General features: G+C 36.3%; 1 protein-coding gene across 1 annotated transcript in view; it reads right to left on the bottom strand.

Annotated features, from left to right (window-relative positions):
• The window catches only part of LOC125664778 (cysteine-rich secretory protein 2-like), a 28,507-nt gene extending 10,617 nt beyond the window's left edge, over positions 1 to 17,890 (bottom strand). The window contains exons 1-8 of the mRNA XM_056150724.1: positions 17,851 to 17,890; positions 17,379 to 17,407; positions 13,321 to 13,399; positions 13,122 to 13,213; positions 6,628 to 6,718; positions 6,380 to 6,519; positions 4,698 to 4,789; positions 1,772 to 1,854 (exon numbers count right to left, since the gene is read on the bottom strand). Coding sequence (XP_056006699.1) covers positions 1,772 to 1,854; positions 4,698 to 4,789; positions 6,380 to 6,519; positions 6,628 to 6,718; positions 13,122 to 13,213; positions 13,321 to 13,399; positions 17,379 to 17,407; positions 17,851 to 17,890 — 646 coding nt within the window. The remainder of the gene's footprint in view (positions 1 to 1,771; positions 1,855 to 4,697; positions 4,790 to 6,379; positions 6,520 to 6,627; positions 6,719 to 13,121; positions 13,214 to 13,320; positions 13,400 to 17,378; positions 17,408 to 17,850) is intronic.
• Between the last annotated feature and the right edge of the window lie 3,034 nt (positions 17,891 to 20,924).

Here is a 20,924-nt window from a genome sequence, read left to right as displayed (position 1 = left end):
GCTACCTCAAAGCTGTGAGTTTTCGGGTCGTTTGGGGCTTTAATCAATATTTGAAGGTATGTTTGCACACAAGTATAGTAGGAAATATGTTAAGAATTTCAAATCTGTAAGTTTTCGGGTCGTTTGGGGCTTTGATTAATATTTGAAGGTATGTTTGGACACAGGTATAGTAGGAAAATATGTTAAGAATTTTTTATATTAAAGTTTTGAGACAGCAACACAACAAGAGATGTTTGTAAAACACATATCCCCCCCCCCCCCATGGTGCAAAATTGAAAAGGGTTATATACACACACATCATTTAATTGAGAGTAGTATCATCAATTCAAAATACTGAGCAGACAATATCTTCCTATGTCAAGAGTGGATTGACCATGTGACCTAAAAATCAATAGAGGTCATCAACTCCTGAAGATGTACCAGTGTACCAAGTTTGATGTCTGTCAAGCAAAGGGTTCTCAAAATATTGAACGGACAGTATATTCCTATGTCCAGTTTGACCCTTGACCTATGACCATGTGGCCTCAAAATCAATAGGGATCATCTACTCATTAAGATGTACCAGTGTACCAAGTCTGATGTCTGTCAAGCAAAGGGTTCTCAAGATATTGAGCGGACAGTATATTCCTATGTTCAGAGTAGATTGACCCTTGACCATTTGACCTGAAAAACAATAGGGGTCCTCTTCTTTTCATACCCAACCCACATATGAAATATCATTACGATCAATTGAATGGTTCTCAAGATATTGAGCAGACAGCATGTGGTCTACCGACCGACCGACAGGTGCAAACCAATATGCCCCTCTTCTTTGAAGGGGGGCATAATAATACAACGATATCAGGCCTCAACCGTGCGCAGCTTTTTGTGCGCCGTAAATCGAAGTTTTTATAAGGGGTGGATCTGTAGCTCTCTGTTCCGTCCCAATATTTTTTCAGAGAGCTACAGTTCTGCAGCTAAGTTTAAGGTAGCTCACTACATCGAAAATTATACATTTTATGACACTATGTCGATTCAACTGTTTGTTTACAAGTATATCTTCGTAGCTCAGTGGATAAGGTATAGGGTTGCTGACTCGTAGATTCCAGGTTCAAATCCGCCAGTGTCTTGTTTATATTCAATGGAATAAATATTTGAAAATCAACTTTTTTCTCTCTCCAAAATTGTATATTCTTTGCCTTTTTGACATATGTACTTATTACATATCACCATATCTTTCATGATCAAATTTTGTGCTGATTTGATAAACACTTTCAACATGTAGTGAGCTATCTTAAGGGTTTTTTTTCTTTTTCGAGAAATCCAAGCCTGGACCTTAAAGTTCAAATTCAACAGGGGACACAATCACAATGATATAAATCTGGCAACAAAATATTGATGCTTGATGCTCATAAGGTTGAATGTCGATTTTCGTTTCAAAATCTCAGTGCAACATCACAAATGATGTCCATTTTAAGATATGAAACACAAAATATTACTTCCTTTGACGAGCTATGCTGATGTATGTTCTCATGAAATTACAGACATATCTATATAGGAATGCCGATGCAATCGGAACATCGCTGGTCTATTTCGTCTGCGAGAAGAAAAATATTTCGGTTTTTTCTCTTGATTTGACGGAAAAGGCCGAGCGATGTTCCGATTGACTCCGGTGAAAACTTGTTCATGCGCATGCTGACTAATCTCCAAATCATCCGGTTTAACCTCGCGTATAAATTTTGTGCGTGGACCATTAACGAAATCTGATTAATACATTTTTCCTAATACTTACTACAAAGGTTATTTTCACATTTGCCGGGACAGTTAGCACAACTGGTGCCGTTTTCATACGGGTCCTTATTGTTAGAATTTCCTCTGTAAAAGATAACTTGTATCAATGTGGAATTTATTTGTCATTTGTAAAACTGACTGTAATCATTTCACACAAAAAGGATAAAACAGAACAAACCCCACCCCCTCCAAATACCCCTAGTCTAGCCTTTTATTATGATTTCCTTAGCAAGTTTGTACCATTTTTATCTAAGCACCCAAGGAATGTGGGTTTGAAGACTCCCAAATGCAAACCCCCCCCCCCCCCTTTTTTTTTTTTTAAAGAAGCAGATATTCAGCCAAATGGGAGTGGGGGTGCAATCCTCGTAACCTCCCTCTGGATCCGCCACGGAAAGCGGAAATATACTAATCTAGTTGTCTGGTCCCAATCTAGATACATTATATGACAATATTGACAAGTTATAGCTGACTATTTATGTCTTAACCACCTGTCTGGTTCATTTGACTATATGAAGGTCTGAATGTACTAAAGACTATGTCTGATTGCATTGACTATATACAATGTATTTTTATTGCTTATGCACTGACCAATCTCTGGTTGTATTGGCTAATGTTTGGCGATATTGACTAATGTCCAATGCTGTTGACTAATGTTTGGTGCTACTGACTAATGCCTAATGATATTAACTAATAGTTGGTGATATTGACTAATGCCTAGTGATATTGACTAATGTATAGTGATAATGACTAATGTATAGTGATATTGACTAATATCTAATGATATTGACTAATGTTTGGTGCTACTGACTAATGTATAATGATAATGACTAATGTTTGGTGATATTGACTATTGTCCAATGCTGTTGACTACTGTTTGGTGCTAATGACTAATGCCTAATGATATTGACTAATAGTTGGTGATATTGACTAATGCCTAGTGATATTGACTAATGTCTAATGATATTGACTAATGGTTGGTGATATTGACTAATGTTTAATGATATTGACTAATGGATGATGCTATTGACTAATGATATTGACTAACATATGGTGCTATTGAATAATGAATAAAGGTGGAATTCAATCATGTATGGTGATATTGAATTATGTATGGTGATATTGACTAAAATATGGTGGTATTGACTGTTGTATAGCGGTATTGACTAATGTATTGTAGTATTGACTAGTGTACAATGATATTGACTTAATAAGTACGGTGTCATTGACAAACAGATCCCGTAAGGATCCTGGTAAGAATAGGTCCTCAATACCCCTTGCTTGTCGTACGAGGCGACTAAATGGGGGGGGGGGTCCTTCTGATGAGACCGCAGAAACCGAGGGCCCGTATCACAGAGATGTGGCACGATAAAGATCCCTCCCTGCTCAAAGGCCATAAGCGCCGAGCATATGCCTAAATTTTGCAGCCCTTCACCAGCAATAGTGACATCTCCATATAATTGAAAAAATTTCGAAAGGGACGTTAAACTATATACAATCAAACACTGACAAACGTATTGCAGTATGGACTGATGTTTTGTAGTATTGACTGATGTATTGCAGTATTGACTGATGTTTTGTAGTATTCATTAATGTATGGTTATATCAACTTATGTACAATGTATTGCAGTATCGACTGATGTTTTGTAGTATTGACTGATGTATTGTAGTATTGACTGATGTTTTGTAGTATGGACTGATGTTTTGTAGTATGGACTGATGTTTTGTAGTATTGACTGATGTATTGTAGTATTGACTGATGTTTTGTAGTATTGACTGATGTTTTGTAGTATTGACTGATGTTTTGCAGTATTGACTGATGTTTTGTAGTATTGACTGATGTTTTGCAGTATTGACTGATGTTTTGTAGTATTCATTAATGTATGGTTATATCAACTTATGTACAATGTATGTTAATTGATACATTATGGTGTCGACTAATGTATGGTGATATTCACTGACGAATGGTCGTATTGACTAATGTATGGTGATATTCACTGACGAATGGTCGTATTGACTAATGTATGGTGATATTCACTGACGAATGGTCGTATTGACTAATGTATGGTGATATTCACTGACGAATGGTCGTATTGACTAATGTATGGTGATATTCACTGACGAATGGTCGTATTGACTAATGTATGGTGATATTCACTGACGAATGGTCGTATTGACTAATGTATGGTGATATTCACTGACGAATGGTCGTATTGACTAATGTATGGTGATATTCACTGACGAATGGTCGTATTGACTAATGTATGGTGATATTCACTGACGAATGGTCGTATTGACTAATGTATGGTGATTATTGACTATGTTTGATAATATTGACAAATGTATGGTGGCATTGACTAATGTCTAATGATAATGTATGAGGTTATTAATTGATGTATAATGGTATTAACTAATGTCTGTCTCACCTCTGCCGGCGCGGGTTCGAATCCCGTTCGCACCGGTAAGTGAGAAAGTTTTCCAGTTTACTTTCGGAAGGTCGGTGCCATGGTCTCTTCCCAGTTACATTTTAACTGGGTTCTCTCTCCCACCAATAAAAAAACTGGGCGCCACCATATAACTGAAAATTGTTGAGTGTGGCAGAAAACATCAAACAACCAACCAACTTATGTCTGATGATAATGCATGGTGATATTGACTAATGTATGGTGATATTTACTAATGTATGGTAATGTTGACTAATATATAATGATATTGACTAAATTATAGTGATATTGACTGATGTTTCTTAATATTGACTATTGTATGGTGATGTTGGGTAATATAAATGTATGGTGATATTGACTAATGTATGGCGATATTGATTAATGTCTGATGATATTAATTAAGATATAGTAATATTGACTAATGTCTGATGATATTAATTAAGATATAGTAATATTGACTAATGTCTGATGATATTGCCTACTCACGCTGGAGAGTAATTACACACGTAATAGTGTGCACTTTGCGTTTGGCAGTGGGCGTAGCCACAACCCACTTTTATAGAGTCTGCCCATACAACCTGTAAATGTAAGATAGAATCATGTAGTACTCACCTTAATCTTTAGAAGGATCCGTAGGGGGTCGGTGTGCAAGGGTAAAGGCAGATTTTGATAGTCAACTTTCGTGAATATTTGTCAATTGTCTTATTTCGTGCGAGGTGATTGTATGTACATGTATTGCATCAGAATTTTGGGGTTATTTTTCTATAAGTGTCTTGAGAAATCAAATGTTGAGTCCTGATTCAATAATTCCATTATCGAAGGCAAGGGGGATATATTAAAAGTGTGTTGTAATCAAGATCAAAATATCCCTTCGTTTCCCTATAGTGGCATTGTGTTGACATCCGGTTTCACGTACGCCATTCTCTTAGGTTTTGGAGGTCACGTGATAGGTAAGCCGAGACAAGATCAGTAGTCTGTGCCTGGCGGCTGGGGTGAAGAGAAGACAGAACATGTAAGGGTTAGTAAGTAAAACCTGAATAAGGTCTTGCGTGCCTGAAATAGGCTTCCGAAACTGAGGGTATATAAATATATACTGTTGAATTGACTTGCATATTGAGGCCGGGGAGCTTCAGTCCCCGAAAGGCGAGTGCGCTTCAGTCCCTGAAAAGCACATACGCTTTAAGATAGCTCACTACATTAAAGCTGATATTCTGTATGACACCACGTTACAAGATGGCGATTTAAATGTTTTGTGAAATTATTTGTATCGATCGCTTTGTTTGTCTATCATTGTAGCTCAGTGGTTTCAGCATTGGGCTGGTGAACCGCAGATCTCGAGTTCAAATCCCCAAGAGTCTTTTGTTCATATGTGTTTCAAGAAATGATCTTTTTAAAAATCATGTTTTTATCCAAATTTGTATATTTTTTGCCTTTTTGACATATATACTTATTGTATACCATCATATCCTTTATAATTAGATCAATTCGTACTGATTTGAGAAACTATTTCTGGGTGTAGTGAACCACCTTAAGCCATGAAAAGTGCGTACACTACAGAGAAATGAAATGAATACATTGTACATACTTGTAATTTAAATCTGTGAAATATGTACACTACAGAGAAATGAAGTGAATGCATTGTAAATACTTGTGATTTAAATTTGTGATTGAGACATTTGTTTAGCTGATCTATTCAGTAGAATGGCCGAATCCCAGAACGAACCCAGAAACGTTACATTATATTGAAAATCAAAATACACTTAGTTGTTATTTTAAAAAAAAAAACAACGTTAAATGATCATGACACATTCACACACAGACATACAGATTATGCACATACAAAGACACGGACATAACGAAACACGCACACACACAAATACATCTGTATATGATACTCTTTTTCATTTTTTCTTTCATTGTGGGGATCCGTACCCCTTGCTTGTCGCAAGAGGCGACTAAATGGGGCGTTCCATCATCAGATGAGACCACAGAAATCGAGGTTACGTGTCACAGCAGGTGTGGCACGATAAAGAACCTTCCCTGCTCAAAGACCGTAAGTGCCGAACATAGGCCTAAATTTTGCAGCCCTTCACCGGCAATGGTGACATCGCCATATGAGTGAAAATTCTCGAGAGGGACGTTAAAGAATACATAATCCATCATTTTACCTGAGTATAGTGACCGACTCCTGACTGATTCGGTTCCCCATAAGTGAATTTGGAGACCTCGGAGTACCACGAGTTTATAGTGGCATTCCAAGTTCTTCTGCCACCTGCCCACCCCAAATTCTGCCCTGCCGAAAATCGCCCTGAAAAGAAACATCTCTATCGTTATCGCGTATATCAAGATCTTAAGAGTCAATGAGTTTGGAAATTGCTGTCTATATAACTGACACATGAATATTTGGTAGTCTTGCCTGGGATCCGCCTCTGATAATTCCCGTCATGCTTAAACTCGCAGTTCTCCGCCCATTTTTGGGCCACTAGTGCAAGATCATTTTCCCAACTCTACAAAAATAAAAAATCTATCTCTGTTCATGGTTGTGTATGGGTTTATTATTGCGAAAATACTGTTTTACATTCATAGATTGCGGTGGCCCAATGGTGAAAGAGGGTGTTGCACCGAAGCGGGAATTTTCCCTAATCAGAGCTCCGTGCCAGCTCTGACCTTCATCAATATTTATACTCTTATTGCGTATTTGCCATTTAAATACCTGAAGGATTCTCCAGTACTAAGGGCAAGCCTAATACATTTTATGTGTCAATACATTATACATGTAGTCTAAACATAATTTTGAAATCTTGAAAATTAAATTGTCTTTTTTCCTGAGTGTCAGATACAATGTATACGGTTACATGTTATGAGTGTATCAAATATTTAATATTTATACCCCCCGCAACAAGTTGTGGGGGGGGGGATACTGGAATCGGGTTGTCCGTCTGTCTGTCCGTCCGTCCGTCCGTCTGTAGACGCAATGGTTTCCGGGCTCTAAAGCATTATCCTTTTCACCTACCGTCACCATATCATACATATGGACTACCCATGGGATGAAGATGTTCCCTATCGATTTTGGGGTCAAAAGGTCAAAGGTCAAGTGCACTGGACATCGAAGTAGCAATATGGTTTCCGGGCTCTAAAGTGTTATCCTTTCCACCTACAGTCACCATATCATACATATGGACTACCCATGGGATGAAGATGTTCCCTATCGATTTTGGAGTCAAAAGGTCAAAGGTCACGCGCACTGGACATCGAAGTAGCAATATGGTTCGGTTTGTCATGCTATTTGTTTTTTTACTCAGAAAAGAGGTAGTTTATACCTATTACCAACACCCTTTGGGAGATTGGAGTAAGCGGAGGGGGGTATTCTTAGTGAGCATTGCTCACAGTACCTCTTGTTTGTACAGTCTAAAAGCTCTTATACTCGTATGTATTACATGTATTTTCTACAACCAACAGTTGGCAACTGTACAGAACTCTGACCACAAAACAAAATACGGGAAGCCATTCTCTATCAGATGAGGACATGTTTACCGACCATGCATAACATGCAATTTGGTGTCAATGCAATTTAGTGTGATAATTATGCAGACAAGGCTTTTTGTCATGCACTTTGCACATTTATTCACTGGCCATTTGTTTTTATGCTATAGGGCTGGTTCTTGTCAAATTGTTTGATATTTGTCTCTTTCGACAAACTTCTCATTTTCATTGCATTTTTTGAACTTCTCTCCACATACGCTTATTTGAATAACATTGCAACTGAAGCCTGTTTATGTTTGTCACCACAAGCAGAGCAGGTGCGTAAGCAGAAAGAAAATGAAGTGTACGTGAAGCATAGCAAGGGGTCTGAGGGCACAATGCGGCCCCCAGTGGGTGTTGGGGTCCAGGGGGAAGCTCCTGGATTTTACCAATGACATCGCCCATTTTTGTGCATAGAAACAGGGTTTCTTGTCAATTTCGAAACCCAAATGTATTCACAAAACTATTTTCGTTCGTGTTTTATCTTGCCAACTCATCGTTTGTACGTGGACTGACTTTACATTCGTTTTATGACCCACCCACCGTTGTTGTCGACAGCATTGTATAAACATGTATGGTAAATGTTACTGGTGAAAAGTGAAGATAACGAACGGTGATCAACCTCTTAACTCCTATAAGCAATACAAAATAGATAGTTGGGTAAACACGGACCCCTGGATATACCAGAGGTGGGATTAGGTGCCTAGGAGTAAGCATCCCTTGTCGACCGTTCACATCTGCCGTGAGCCCTATATCTTGATCAGGTAAACGGAGTTATCCGTAGTCAAAATCAGTGTGCCAAGAACGAAGAATATCCTAATCCGTCTACTACATGTACATACACTGTACGATGTACATTGATATGATATCCAGCATGATGTTAATGATTTGAAATCGATTGAAAGGACATTATGATGCTGATTAAATCATAAACCGGGATTATATAATGCAGTAATTTTTAGGCACAAATATCTTAACAGCAAAGTATCTCTCTCTCTCTCTCTCTCTCATAATGTGTACGCAGTTGCGTACTTGTGTATAGGCAGCTATGCGCCTGCAGAGTATTCTATGTCTCTGTTATAAGATAAAAAGATACAAAACTCCAAGTATTTTAAATCTAACTTTAATGTAATATACATAGAAAATAAGCAAAGCCCGATGGAGAGATCATACAACTTGCTTATAAAAGCAAAAAGAAAAAAAGGCAATTAATTACACTTTTTATTAAAAGAGAAGTCTTTTCCACCTTATTTTATTTCATATACAACTCATTAAATGGTCAATGCTGAGTGATTCGTGTGATTCTTACTATCCTCTACATTAACATCAACCTAATTACCGATAACCAAAACCGGAGTTTCCGATAACATTCAAAACAAATCAACCGGATTTCCGATAATGAATTAAAATCAAAACTATTGCTTGTAGATTGACAAACTTGTTTCAACGACACTGACCATATGCTATATTGTTGACAGTAAGTAATGGTTGATAAATTGCAAAAAATGTCGTGTTGCATCTACTTACAATAAAAATTGTGACCAAAATGCCTAACAAAATTGGTAAATTCTACTTTTGTACACTTCCTATTCTCCTACATCAACACTATAGAATACATCTGCGCATTTTTCTTGAATTTCAATATTTACGGTTCAACGCAAGCGGTTGTCATGCCCTAAAAGAACGTCAATCACAATGATTTTCAGCAAATAAACTTACCAGTCAGAAACCACTTTCAACCGAATGTCCGATAACAACCGAATAGCTGATAACACGTTTACCCGTGTGATGCGTTTGTCAATACCTTTCACTCGGAAAAACATGCAAGCTTGGCTATTAGAACACAGGTATTGCATGCTGTATTCGTCGTGTTTGTTGCGAGTCCAATTCACAAACTAAACAGTATCCAGGTTGTAAGTTAATTTCAAACTGCACATTGTAAGAAACAGAAATTTGACACAAAACATTTATAAAAACTAGAAGTGTGTTTCAATTAAGAAAAAAAAAATCTAGAGGGAAAACGTAATATGAAAAAAAAAAAAATGTGTTCGTGGGGGATTTGAACCCGGTCGTTTAATTTTAAAAAAGAAAACATCGTTTCCTATAAAAGTCGATGACCTGAACCATTAAATCACGCAGTAGACCTTACACTAATAAGGAAAACTAACGGACTGGTGAAGTTGGAAATAATCAGTGAAGTCGTTTCGATTTTTTGAAATTTACAACAACAAAAAATACCCTCGTGAATCAAAATTTCAAAGCAACAATTTTTTTTAGTGGAAAACTAGAAAAACATGTTCATGCTTAATTTATTTTCTTTCAGTCAGTTTTTCTGAAATTCGGAGATAACCCTCCAATTTTACACTATATGAAAATCATATAAATCGCTTATTGCTTGATTTAAACTCGAATTATTTTGACTATTTTTTGTCAATACACGTCTTTTAAACTTATTTTCAAAAATGTTTGAATCAAAACATGAGTTCCAATGGGTTTTACCAATTATTTGAATAACTTGATTTTATCGATCTTTCATGCAACACCTTTAGGGAAATTAACATGAGACGTGCAACACCTTCTTTGCAATTGACCTTGTGACCTCAAAATCTCTAAAGGAAACCAGTATTATATATTTGATGTCTACTAAACAAAGGGTTCTTCAGATATTGAGCAGTCAAAGTTTTCTGTTGTCTAGAGTAGTTTGACCATTGACTTTGTGACCGCAAATGAATGCTTTAGTGGAAACAAAAACAAGTTTGATGTCTATCAAGCAAAGCTTTTTACAGACGCTGAGCGGACTGTGAGTTTAAGTTTTTAATATATCCCAATTGAAAAAAAAATCTGTGTTTAAAAAGCCCCAGTTAGTCTTTCTACTAATTTTAGTCTTTTTCTATAATTATGTATTTATCAATTTATCAGTGTAATGTCAATGTAGTAATATTTTTCTAGTCCATTTTACCCAATGTCACGGATTTTTTTTTTTGTTGGTTCTGTACATATTTATTAGGTCACCTGAATTCATTCAGGTGACCTATTGCTATCTGTTTTTGTCCGTCGTCGTGCGTCGTGCGACGTGCGTCGTGCGTTAACATTTGAACATTTTCAGCTTCTTCTCTGAAACCCCTGAACCAATTTCAACCAATTTTGGCATATAGCATCTATGGGTGGAGGGGAACAAAAATTGTGAAATTCGTGTTCCCTGCCCCCCTGGGGCCTGAGGGGTGGGGCAAAAACCATCAAAATGAGTGTAATTTTAAAAAATCTTCTTCTTTACTCCTGGACATCAAGAAGCCAAACTGTGGGCATAATTATAATGAGCGTTGAGCCCTCTACCAAAATTGTGAAATTCATGGCCCCTGGGGCAGGGGTTCTTGTGTTAGGGTGGGGCTCTATTGGTCATATAGTGAAAATGTAGAAATTCTTTGAAAATCTTCTTCTCTGTCTCTGGGTATTAAGTAGACAAATTAATAGCATGGTAATGATGATCAAGGATGCCTCTTTATAACCCCCACAACAAGTTGTGGAGGGTATACTGGAATCGGGCTGTCCGTCCGTCCGTCCGTCTGTAGACGCAATGGTTTCCGGGCTCTAAAGCATTATCCTTTCCACCTACCCTCACTATATCATATATATGGACAACCCATGGGATGAAGATGTTCCCTATCGATTTTGGGGTCAAAAGGTCAAAGGTCAAGCGCACTGGACATTGAAGTAGCAATATGGTTTCCAGGCTCTAAAGCGTTATCCTTTCCACCTACAATCACCATATCATACATATGGACTACCCATGGGATGAAGATGTTCCCTATCGATTTTGGGGTCAAAAGGTCAAACGTCATGCGCACTGGACATCGAAGTAGCAACACTCAGAAAAGAGGTAGTTTATACCTATTACCAACACCCTTTGGGAGATTGGGTTAAGCGGGGGGTATTCTTAGTGAGCATTGCTCACAGTACCTCTTGTTAAAAATTGTGAAATTCATGGCCCCTGGATCAGGGGTTCTGGTGATAGGGTGGGGCTCTATAAGTCATATAGTGAAAATGCATTATTTCTTTGAAAATCTTCTTCTCTGTCCTTGGGTATTAAGTAGACAAACCAATAGCATGGTTATGATGAGCAAGGATGCCTCTTTCAAAATTGTGAAATTCATGGCCCCTGGGTCAGGGGTTCTGGTATTAGGGTGGGGCCCTATTGATCATATAGTGAAAATGCATTTTATTTCTTTGAAAATCTTCTCCTCTGCTGCTGGGTATTAAGTAGACAAACTAATAGTATGATAATGATGATCAAGGATGCTTCTTTCAAAACTGAAATGTATGGCCCCTGGGTGAGGGGTTCTGGTGCAAAGGCGGGGCTGACCACATAGCTATTCAATGTTTCTTCCATCCAAAAGTAAGATTTTTATATTTAAACACAAACCTAATTCAAACATTGGAAGGTTGTTACATGATACTCAGGTGACCTATAAGGCCCCTGGGCCTCTTGTTTGTCATTGTATGTTGTTATTTGGTGCTATAGAAATCTCTGTATTGTTTTAAATGTAGAATAATCATCTTCTTACTGAATCCTTGCGTCTCGTCATAGATGTCTGCAAAATGAAGTTACAGAAGATAGGCAAGGTAACGACACCAGCTGCATCGTGTCACTGAAATACGGCCTCCGCCCTGACTCTCCCAATATCACGGCGGCGAATCACGTGACTTTGGTATGACGAAATGATGACGAAAGTCAACACAAGGGAACATTCAGACGAGTAAGTAACACCTTTATTAACAACAAATTGTCACATCACTTATATCAACATTTGAAAAATTTTCTCGGGAACAAATCTATAAAGTTCAACGTGCGATAGAAGCAGAGAACATTGCCGTAGGTTTTTGTTTTCAGTCAAAAACCCTCCGATCGCCAAAAATCTGTGGCAATATCTGCTTCTATCGCACCTAGAACTACCATTTTAGTACATATCTGTTCCTGAGAAAATTCTTCAAATGTTGTTATAAGTTATGTGACAATTTGTTATTGATAAAGATTTTACTTTCTCGTTTGAATTTTCCCTTGTGTTGACTTTTTTTGGGGTCATTTTCCCGGGTATTAGGTAATGCCAAAGTCACGTGATTCGATACCGTGAGTATGTAAGATTTAAAGTTTGGGGCTATATATAAAGTCGTGGGCAGCAATCTGGAGAAGATTATCATTCTTAGAGTCCTGATCGCCTTTGCAGTTCTTTTTTTTTTTTTTTTTTTTTACATATTTGATTGCAAGACAAGTATAATATCAGTGTTTTAAAATGCGACCACACATCACAAAGAATAGGGTTACACGCAACGCCACTGAAATTGTCTGGATCCGCTCCGGCTGCTACTATATATGAAACAAAATTTACGCACCATTTTCATCATATTTGTGGCTGGGGGGTTCACTTGGGATCTTAACAAATTGTGTGTGTCGACTATCTCTTTCTTCTCAAGCTCTGTCACACCTGTGAAGAGGTAAAATACATCAACACAGGGTTTGGAAATTTTTTCTTTCCAAAATGACAGTTTATTATATCGTAGACTGGTTCATGGTATGATAGCACACACTCACCACTGCTTCCCACCTCCGCGGATTTATTCAGACATGCGCTGTGGTTTTCTATCACCGTAAATCTGGGTTCACACGTCTCCTGAAATGGTAAAAAAAATCACCGAAAGTCACATGGACGACAAAGTGTAGAATCTCGATAAAAGGTCTTCTCGCGATGTGTATAGATAGACAGAAATCAAGAATGAGTTATGCGGTTTATCATTCTAATTAATGTGTTATACAAAATATTATCAGGTTGTATTGGTCTCAAAATTAAAAGTATTTTAGATTATCGTATAAATTTATAATACACAAACTGGCTTCATAAAAGGTTGATAACAAGGAATCACAATATTTTAAATACAGCTAAACGATTTTTTCCAATTTTGGAACAATCCAACAATATGAAAAATATGGTGAATTCATCTCAAATTATCAACAGCCGACGTCAGGCACCATGCCTTAAAAAAACTACTAACTAGAGCCAATTTCTCTCTGAATAAGGTCAAATATGTCAAAAAATGTGGTGACCCACGCTGCGGGACGTGCCAATACATAGAAGAGGGTGATTCCTTTACTTTTAAATCCGGGAAAATGTTGAAAGTCAATGCCAACATGAACTGTAAATCTGAGAACCTTATTTACTGTGCCACTTGTCCAACTTGTGGAGAAAACTACATAGGACAAACGAAAAAACTTAATGCGCGAGTAAGGGTGCACAAACAACAAGTAAAAGATCCTAGTGTGCGGAACATCCCATGTAGTGAACATTTTGTGGAATGCGGGGGTGGTAAATTTAAAGTGTTCCCGTTCTTTAAAATGTGGACTGAAAATGAAATAACTCGCAAAGCCAAAGAGGACTATTTTATTAAACTTTTCAATCCAAGCCTTAATAGAAAATAGTTATTTGAACAATTGAACTACAATTTAGCACAATATTTTAACAAAATAGACAATTACCAAACGCTACCAGTTAACGTTATCATGACGTCATAAAGGACTCGTTTAATTGACGTCATAACAAAGACGTTGCTAAACAATTTTTGTATTATAGGATTAAACATTCTTTTTGAAGAATTTATCGATGTGTAAACTCCGGCATTTTACTCACAAACTGAATAAAAGTGCGAAGCACTTTCATTTAAGTTTGTGAGTAAAATGGCCGGAGTTTACACATCGATAAATTCTTCAAAAAGAATGTTTGATTCTTATAATTCCAATTCATTCACTTCATTAACAATTGCAAAAATTTGAATAGTTTCCCCGCACTCAAACTTCCACCAGAGTTCGTTTGCTCACAAACCAAACTCTTCCACTTGGGCATTATGGGATAGCGATTTCTTAGGCCGCGTATACTGTGACGTCACTGTAGAATGACGAAAAAACATAACGTCAAACGTAAACAACTATCAAAACAAGAACGTAAACATCAAGTTCATTACTTTACACAATAATTTGAACAGAGTCTCCCTACTTTTTAATGTTCTTTTGATCATTTTATGTTTAAAATAAAATCCATACTTTTATATTAATGCTCTTAATATCAATATCTTCAAACTTTTAACTGCGAACTACTTCTTTAGTGTTATTTGCCTACGTGATAATCGCGGACTCACAATATACAAATCTGTATATTGTGCTGTGTCACATAGGAGAGGTCTATTCGTAGGTGACGTAATGAGGCCTCGACGGGGAGTTTGTCCCCGCACTATGTTATTTGTTTTCAGGCGTGTATGAATACATCGCGTTTTCGGATTTATTGATGTATAAACTCTTGTTCAGCTTTATTTTTGTCCAATCAAAACACTTGTAATAAATAACATTGGAATTATACATATTTGAACTGCCTGAGAAACCATGTAGACATGGAGAAAGCGCTAGCAGTAAATGATTGTTTTTTATGGAATGTGTCATTCTGATTTTCAATATTTATTTACAACTGTGCCGAATCAACTTCATATATATATATATATATATATATATATATATATATATATATATATATATATATATATCTCCAAAGTCTCTATTTTGTAAGAATACTAAAAAAAACATTAAAACACTTTTCGAAATATTTCAGCCGTTTATATATATATATATATATATATATATATATATATATATATAAAAGGATTGGATGAAATATGAAATTGATCATTAGATCTACAATATTAAAAAATCAGTACAATCTGGGCTGTATGGAAAAATATCTTTGATTAATATCTTTTCCACTCTTTACATGGTTACTGTCAACCTTGATATCATACAATGCTTATATTATGTGTTTGAATGTATGCATGAATATCATCATCAGCTACTAAAATTTGCAAATAAAAACATGAGTCACATTTAACTATATAAAAAGATAGAAATTAAAAATGAGTTATTTTTAACTAAATAAAAAGACAGAAATTAACAACGAGTTACATTTAACTTTATAAAAAGATAAAAATTAATAACGAGTTACATTTAACTATATAAAAAGACATAAATTAACAATGATTGATTGATGTTTCCGCCACACTCAACAATTTTTCAGTTATTTGGTGGCGCCCAGTGTTTATTGGTGGAAGAGAAAACCCAGATACAATGTAGCTGGGAAGATACCACCGACCTTCCAAAAGTAAACTGGGAAACTTTCTAACAATGAGTTATATTCAACTATATAAAAAGTCAGAAATTGACAATCAGTTACATTTAACTATTTAAAAAGACAGAAATTAACAATCAGTTATATTTAACTTTATAAAAAGACGGAAATCAATAATGTGTTACATTTAATTTTATAAAAAGACGGAAATCAATAATGTGTTATATTTAACTTTATAAAAAGACGGAAATCAATAATGTGTTACATTTAACCATTACAATGAACCACATTTAAAAATTAACAGTGGGTTATATTAGACAAAATGTTGCAAAACTAAAGATAACAAGTTTTTAAAAGTATAACAATAAGTTCATTATGAAAGACTTCAAACTATCAAAAACAATTTGTTATAAAACTAGCGATAACTATTTGTAATAAAAACAATACAACAAATATCGTGATACATCGTTAGATATCGTATACATCGTGATACATCGTTAGATATCGTATACATCGTGATATTTCGCGGTAAATCGCTCTCGCGGTACTCATATAGACTGTAGACCTTTAAATTCTGGAATTAACCCGGACACATAAATTATTTTTATTGAATTAAAACAAGGAGAGAAGGTTTTTTTTCCCTTTCGTTTTTCGTCACTGGGAAACGTGTGGATAAAACCGAACATAATTTGATTGTATATAAAAAAAAAAAAAAAAAAAAAAGTGTGTTTTTTCCTGTGTGTGTGAACAATACTACAGTCAACTGATACATGCCTTGTACTATAATTAGTTCTAGTTTACTACTGTAAACACAAATATTGAATGAAAGACTTAAAATTTGGATATATTACCGAAAGTTCTATAAATGTATCGTGCTATTCTTTTGTATGTTGTTTTAGGTACCTTTCGGCAATTTCTCAGTCCTGTGGAGAGGTCGCCACCGTCGGATACCCACGGTTGATTTCGCGTTCGTTCCTATCTCCGTGACACAGACACTTATTTACACAATGTCTGTCTCCGTGTGGAGAGAGGAACGAAGCGTAATCGACGCGGGTGTCCGACGATCAGAAGCCACTGGTCAGCTGTAGGCGAAGCAGCACATATTTTGACCTATATGTGACACTACAGACCATAGCGGTGATGGTTCGACGTTGTGCCAACACCTATCGTCACACGGAACATATATTTTTTTGCCCTGCTCTTTTGTGTTCTGAGTGAGATTTATGAAATTGATCACTGTTCGTTAATATCTTCACTTTTCACCCATAAGATCTGTGACTTTCACTTCTATACCGAGCGCTTGAGGAAGTCACAGTCACTTCTTTTATATATGTTAAACGTCTCAGGTTTGACGCGGAGCCGGGATGAGACTCGAACCCAGGCTTCTCGGCTGTGAGGCGAACGCCCTGACCACTAGGGTACAACCATCGTTTTTATTTTAATGTTAATTCATCCTACATTGTAACTAGGATGTAATAACTTTACATACCTGTGCCGAGCAAACCGTGGCAACCACGACTGTAAAACAAACAAAATAAATAAAATATAATAATCAAAGTTATTATATATATATATATATATATATAAAGCACAGAAATAGCAATGAACTCTTAAATGAACATAACTGCTAAGTGAAGATATATATATATATATTATATATCCAAATTGTGTTTTTAAAAAAATCACAGTGTCCGGTATAAAATATTAAAAGAAATAGAATAAACAGTACACAAAGTTAAATTTTTTTAACTTTGTGTACTGTTTATTCTATTTCTTTTAATATATATTATATATATATATATATAAGAAGAAAAATATACATACCGTAGTGTAATAGAGAAACTGTAAGAGTGGACAACTACCTAAACCATTTTCCAGTTAAAAGATTGTCAGCCAGATTCAGTAAAAAGATATCAAAGACATGCTTAAATGTTTATCGGGTACAGTAGTTGAAAACTTACTGATGTAAAATACATCCCAGAATACACCACTTCTCTTCATCGTTTAACTTCACACATGAAATCCTAAACTACATGTACGTGTACGTAAAAGCCGGCCGTGTATTTATATCAGGGTGTTTCTATTAAGCATGGTCGAGCTCGTCCCGGAATCAAATATCAAATCCTACATCTTATGTAAACATAAGCAATGAGTAAGTGGTCATTCAGCGGCCCCCGTTAAAGCGTGAGTCAAATGCACTGTAGTATTGATACACACCAACCATAATTTTATATCATGATTAGAAATTTTGGATCATGAAATTATGAATAATACCGGTGAGCAATGAATCTTGTCTGGTTGACCTTTAATTTGAAATTGATGAAGATATACAGACTTCTGGGCTTTCGTATGTTTGTGTAGAGACTTCTATAGCTGCAACAGAAAACAAAATCACGTGTCTTTCAGTTGTAGGGCAATTTACATTTATCTTAGACTACGAAATTATGGATGAAGTTTACACCATGATCTGCGTACAGTAAAGAAGAATTCTGACATATCCTGTAACGATACATTTGTAGTGAACTGTTTTATCTATAAGCAGCAAAGGACGCACAAGACGAACAAAACATCAATGTGCATTTTTAGTTCAAATTTGTCATACTTATCAATCTGCTTGTAAGTAGTTTCACGCTCGGTTCCAGAGTTTTAAACTTGTATGGAGTTTGTTTTTCTTCCACTCTCGGAGAAATAAATGTCAAAATATTTTGATTTATTGAATTACTCCTATTACAACCCCCACCCACCCCCCAAAAAACCCTTAAAATTTTTGTCATTTTATTAATTTCACCTTATAAAAAATGACAGGAAATAGTAAAAATGACTACTTAGGAAACATATTTCAAGCCCTATAATATCTGTAAAAACCAGGAGCCCTGCCCCCCCACCGGGGGCCTCAAGGCGGTCACCAGACCCCCTGCTTCATAAACTTGCGCCATTCCTGCATCCGCCCCTGCTTAAGGCCGTACCTGCCGCGACTGGAAGACACATGGTTCTGACTTCTAAATGCCGAGCGTGTGGCGAAGGAGTAAGCACTACCTATGATTCCTTCTGTTTGCGGTTAAGAAGAGAATGTTCCATCACTTCTATAAAGAGAATAGCGTTCGATACCGCCCGGGACCGGGGATACAACCCGAAACGACTAGGCTGCAAAAGCCGGTGAATGTTGTCATATCTGATACTTACGAAAATAGCACTTTAATATTAGATTGCTATTGTGATTCATCTCGGTGAAGGGCTACTTTCGTATTTTCTGTCTTAGGTTTTAAGGTTATATTTTAGGGCTAGATTAGAGTTAGTAGGTTACTAAGGTTATACATATATGTATGTACATGTATATACACTGAACACAGTAATTAGGATTTAGGGTTATATTCTAGGGTTAGATTAGAGTTAGTAGGTTACTAAGGTTATATGTACATGTGTATATACATGTACAGTACACTGAACAGAAAATACTATTAATCTTACCAAGTGGCCTAAAATGCGAAAAGTATATGGACTGCGAAAAAGGAGACTCGGACGAGACGATGATCAGAGAAATTAATATATTTCTAAACCGTAAATATCAGAAATTCCATTATGTGATTCTGTGATAGATCTTCTCGTTAACCAAGAAGTGGATAATATATAACAGTCAGCGCAGACAGGTACTATGAAGGATGGAATAAATTTACTGCTAATTACGTCTATTTGAATAATGAAAATGAATTGCAGTATACGCACTCTTTGCAAACAGATGATAAATGAGGAAAATTTTAATTTTCTCTCGTGCAAACGAACTTTTCATTCACTTCATTCCACGGTCTAATTGTTTTAAACTATTTCTTAATACGACCCTGTACAAAGACAATAATTTTGAATTCATTATGTTTCTAAGATAATAATTGGCTTTGTTTTCTTTAATATTTCTGTAAATGTCCAAATTGTCCATTAATAGTCCGATGTCATCATGTTAATGTCATTCAGAATAAATATTTTTCATAACTGCTCTTCGTTTTCGTAGAAATGTATTTTCTACAATGTTTCATACATATTTATGTATGTCGGAACACAGGAACACACGTGTACAATTATATTATCATTGGTATGTTTATTTACCAACCAAGGCCCTTCAGTGGACATGCATTATACTACAAAGGTGTAGTGTGAGGAGTGAAAGTATGATACAAGAATGTGACAGAGGGTTTCAAGGGACGGTGCCTGTGTACAGTCAATCAGACTAGCAGTCTTGTACCATAGGTATAACCAAGACAACCTATTCGTACAAAAATCGATGTTCATTTAAAAGTGACAGAAAAATGTACCTAACGAGGAATTAAACAACTTTTGTTTGTTTTACGCCCCCTTGAGAAATATCGTGCCAACGCCTGCCGCGACACGGAATCTCCGGTTTTTTTTTATAGGTCATATCCGAAAGACCAGTGATGCCGAGCGTTTGACAAAGGAACAATCAATCATTACCCATGTTTACGTTTTAGGTTTGGAGCGGCTACGGCACGAGTAGGGCTCGAACTCACGATTTTAGTCCGAGTTATAAAGTTCTCACAGGTCACCTGAGCATTGTACGGGTTATAAAGTTCTCACAGGTCGCCTGATCATTGTCCGGGTTATAAAGTTCTCACAGGTCACCTGATCATTGTCCGGGTTATGAAGTTCTCACAGGTTACCTGATCATTGTCCGGGTTATGAAGTTCTCACAGGTCACCTGATCATTGTCCGGGTTATAAAGCTCTCACAGGTCACCTGCTATTTTCAATATACTACTTTTTAAAATAACTAAAAACTGTAAACTCCAATGGTTTCAATACAGAATAAATAACAGGATTTTAGCAACAAATTCGTTTCTATTCAAAATTAAAAAAGTAAATTGTAAAATGTGTACGTTTTGTCACAGAGAGGAAGAGACAATAGAACATATACTGTGGGAATGTGATTGTGTTCAAGCATTCCTAGATGAGTTTCAACTTTACATAGAGGATAAAACAAACTTTCATATAGTTTTTACCAAAAAATATTTTATTTTAGGTACTCCTGG

Source organism: Ostrea edulis, chromosome 9 (genome assembly GCF_947568905.1).
Source record: "Ostrea edulis chromosome 9, xbOstEdul1.1, whole genome shotgun sequence".
NCBI lineage: Eukaryota > Metazoa > Mollusca > Bivalvia > Ostreida > Ostreidae > Ostrea > Ostrea edulis.
The sequence above is the reverse complement of the archived record's forward strand: the minus strand, read 5'-3'. Positions and strand labels throughout refer to the sequence as shown.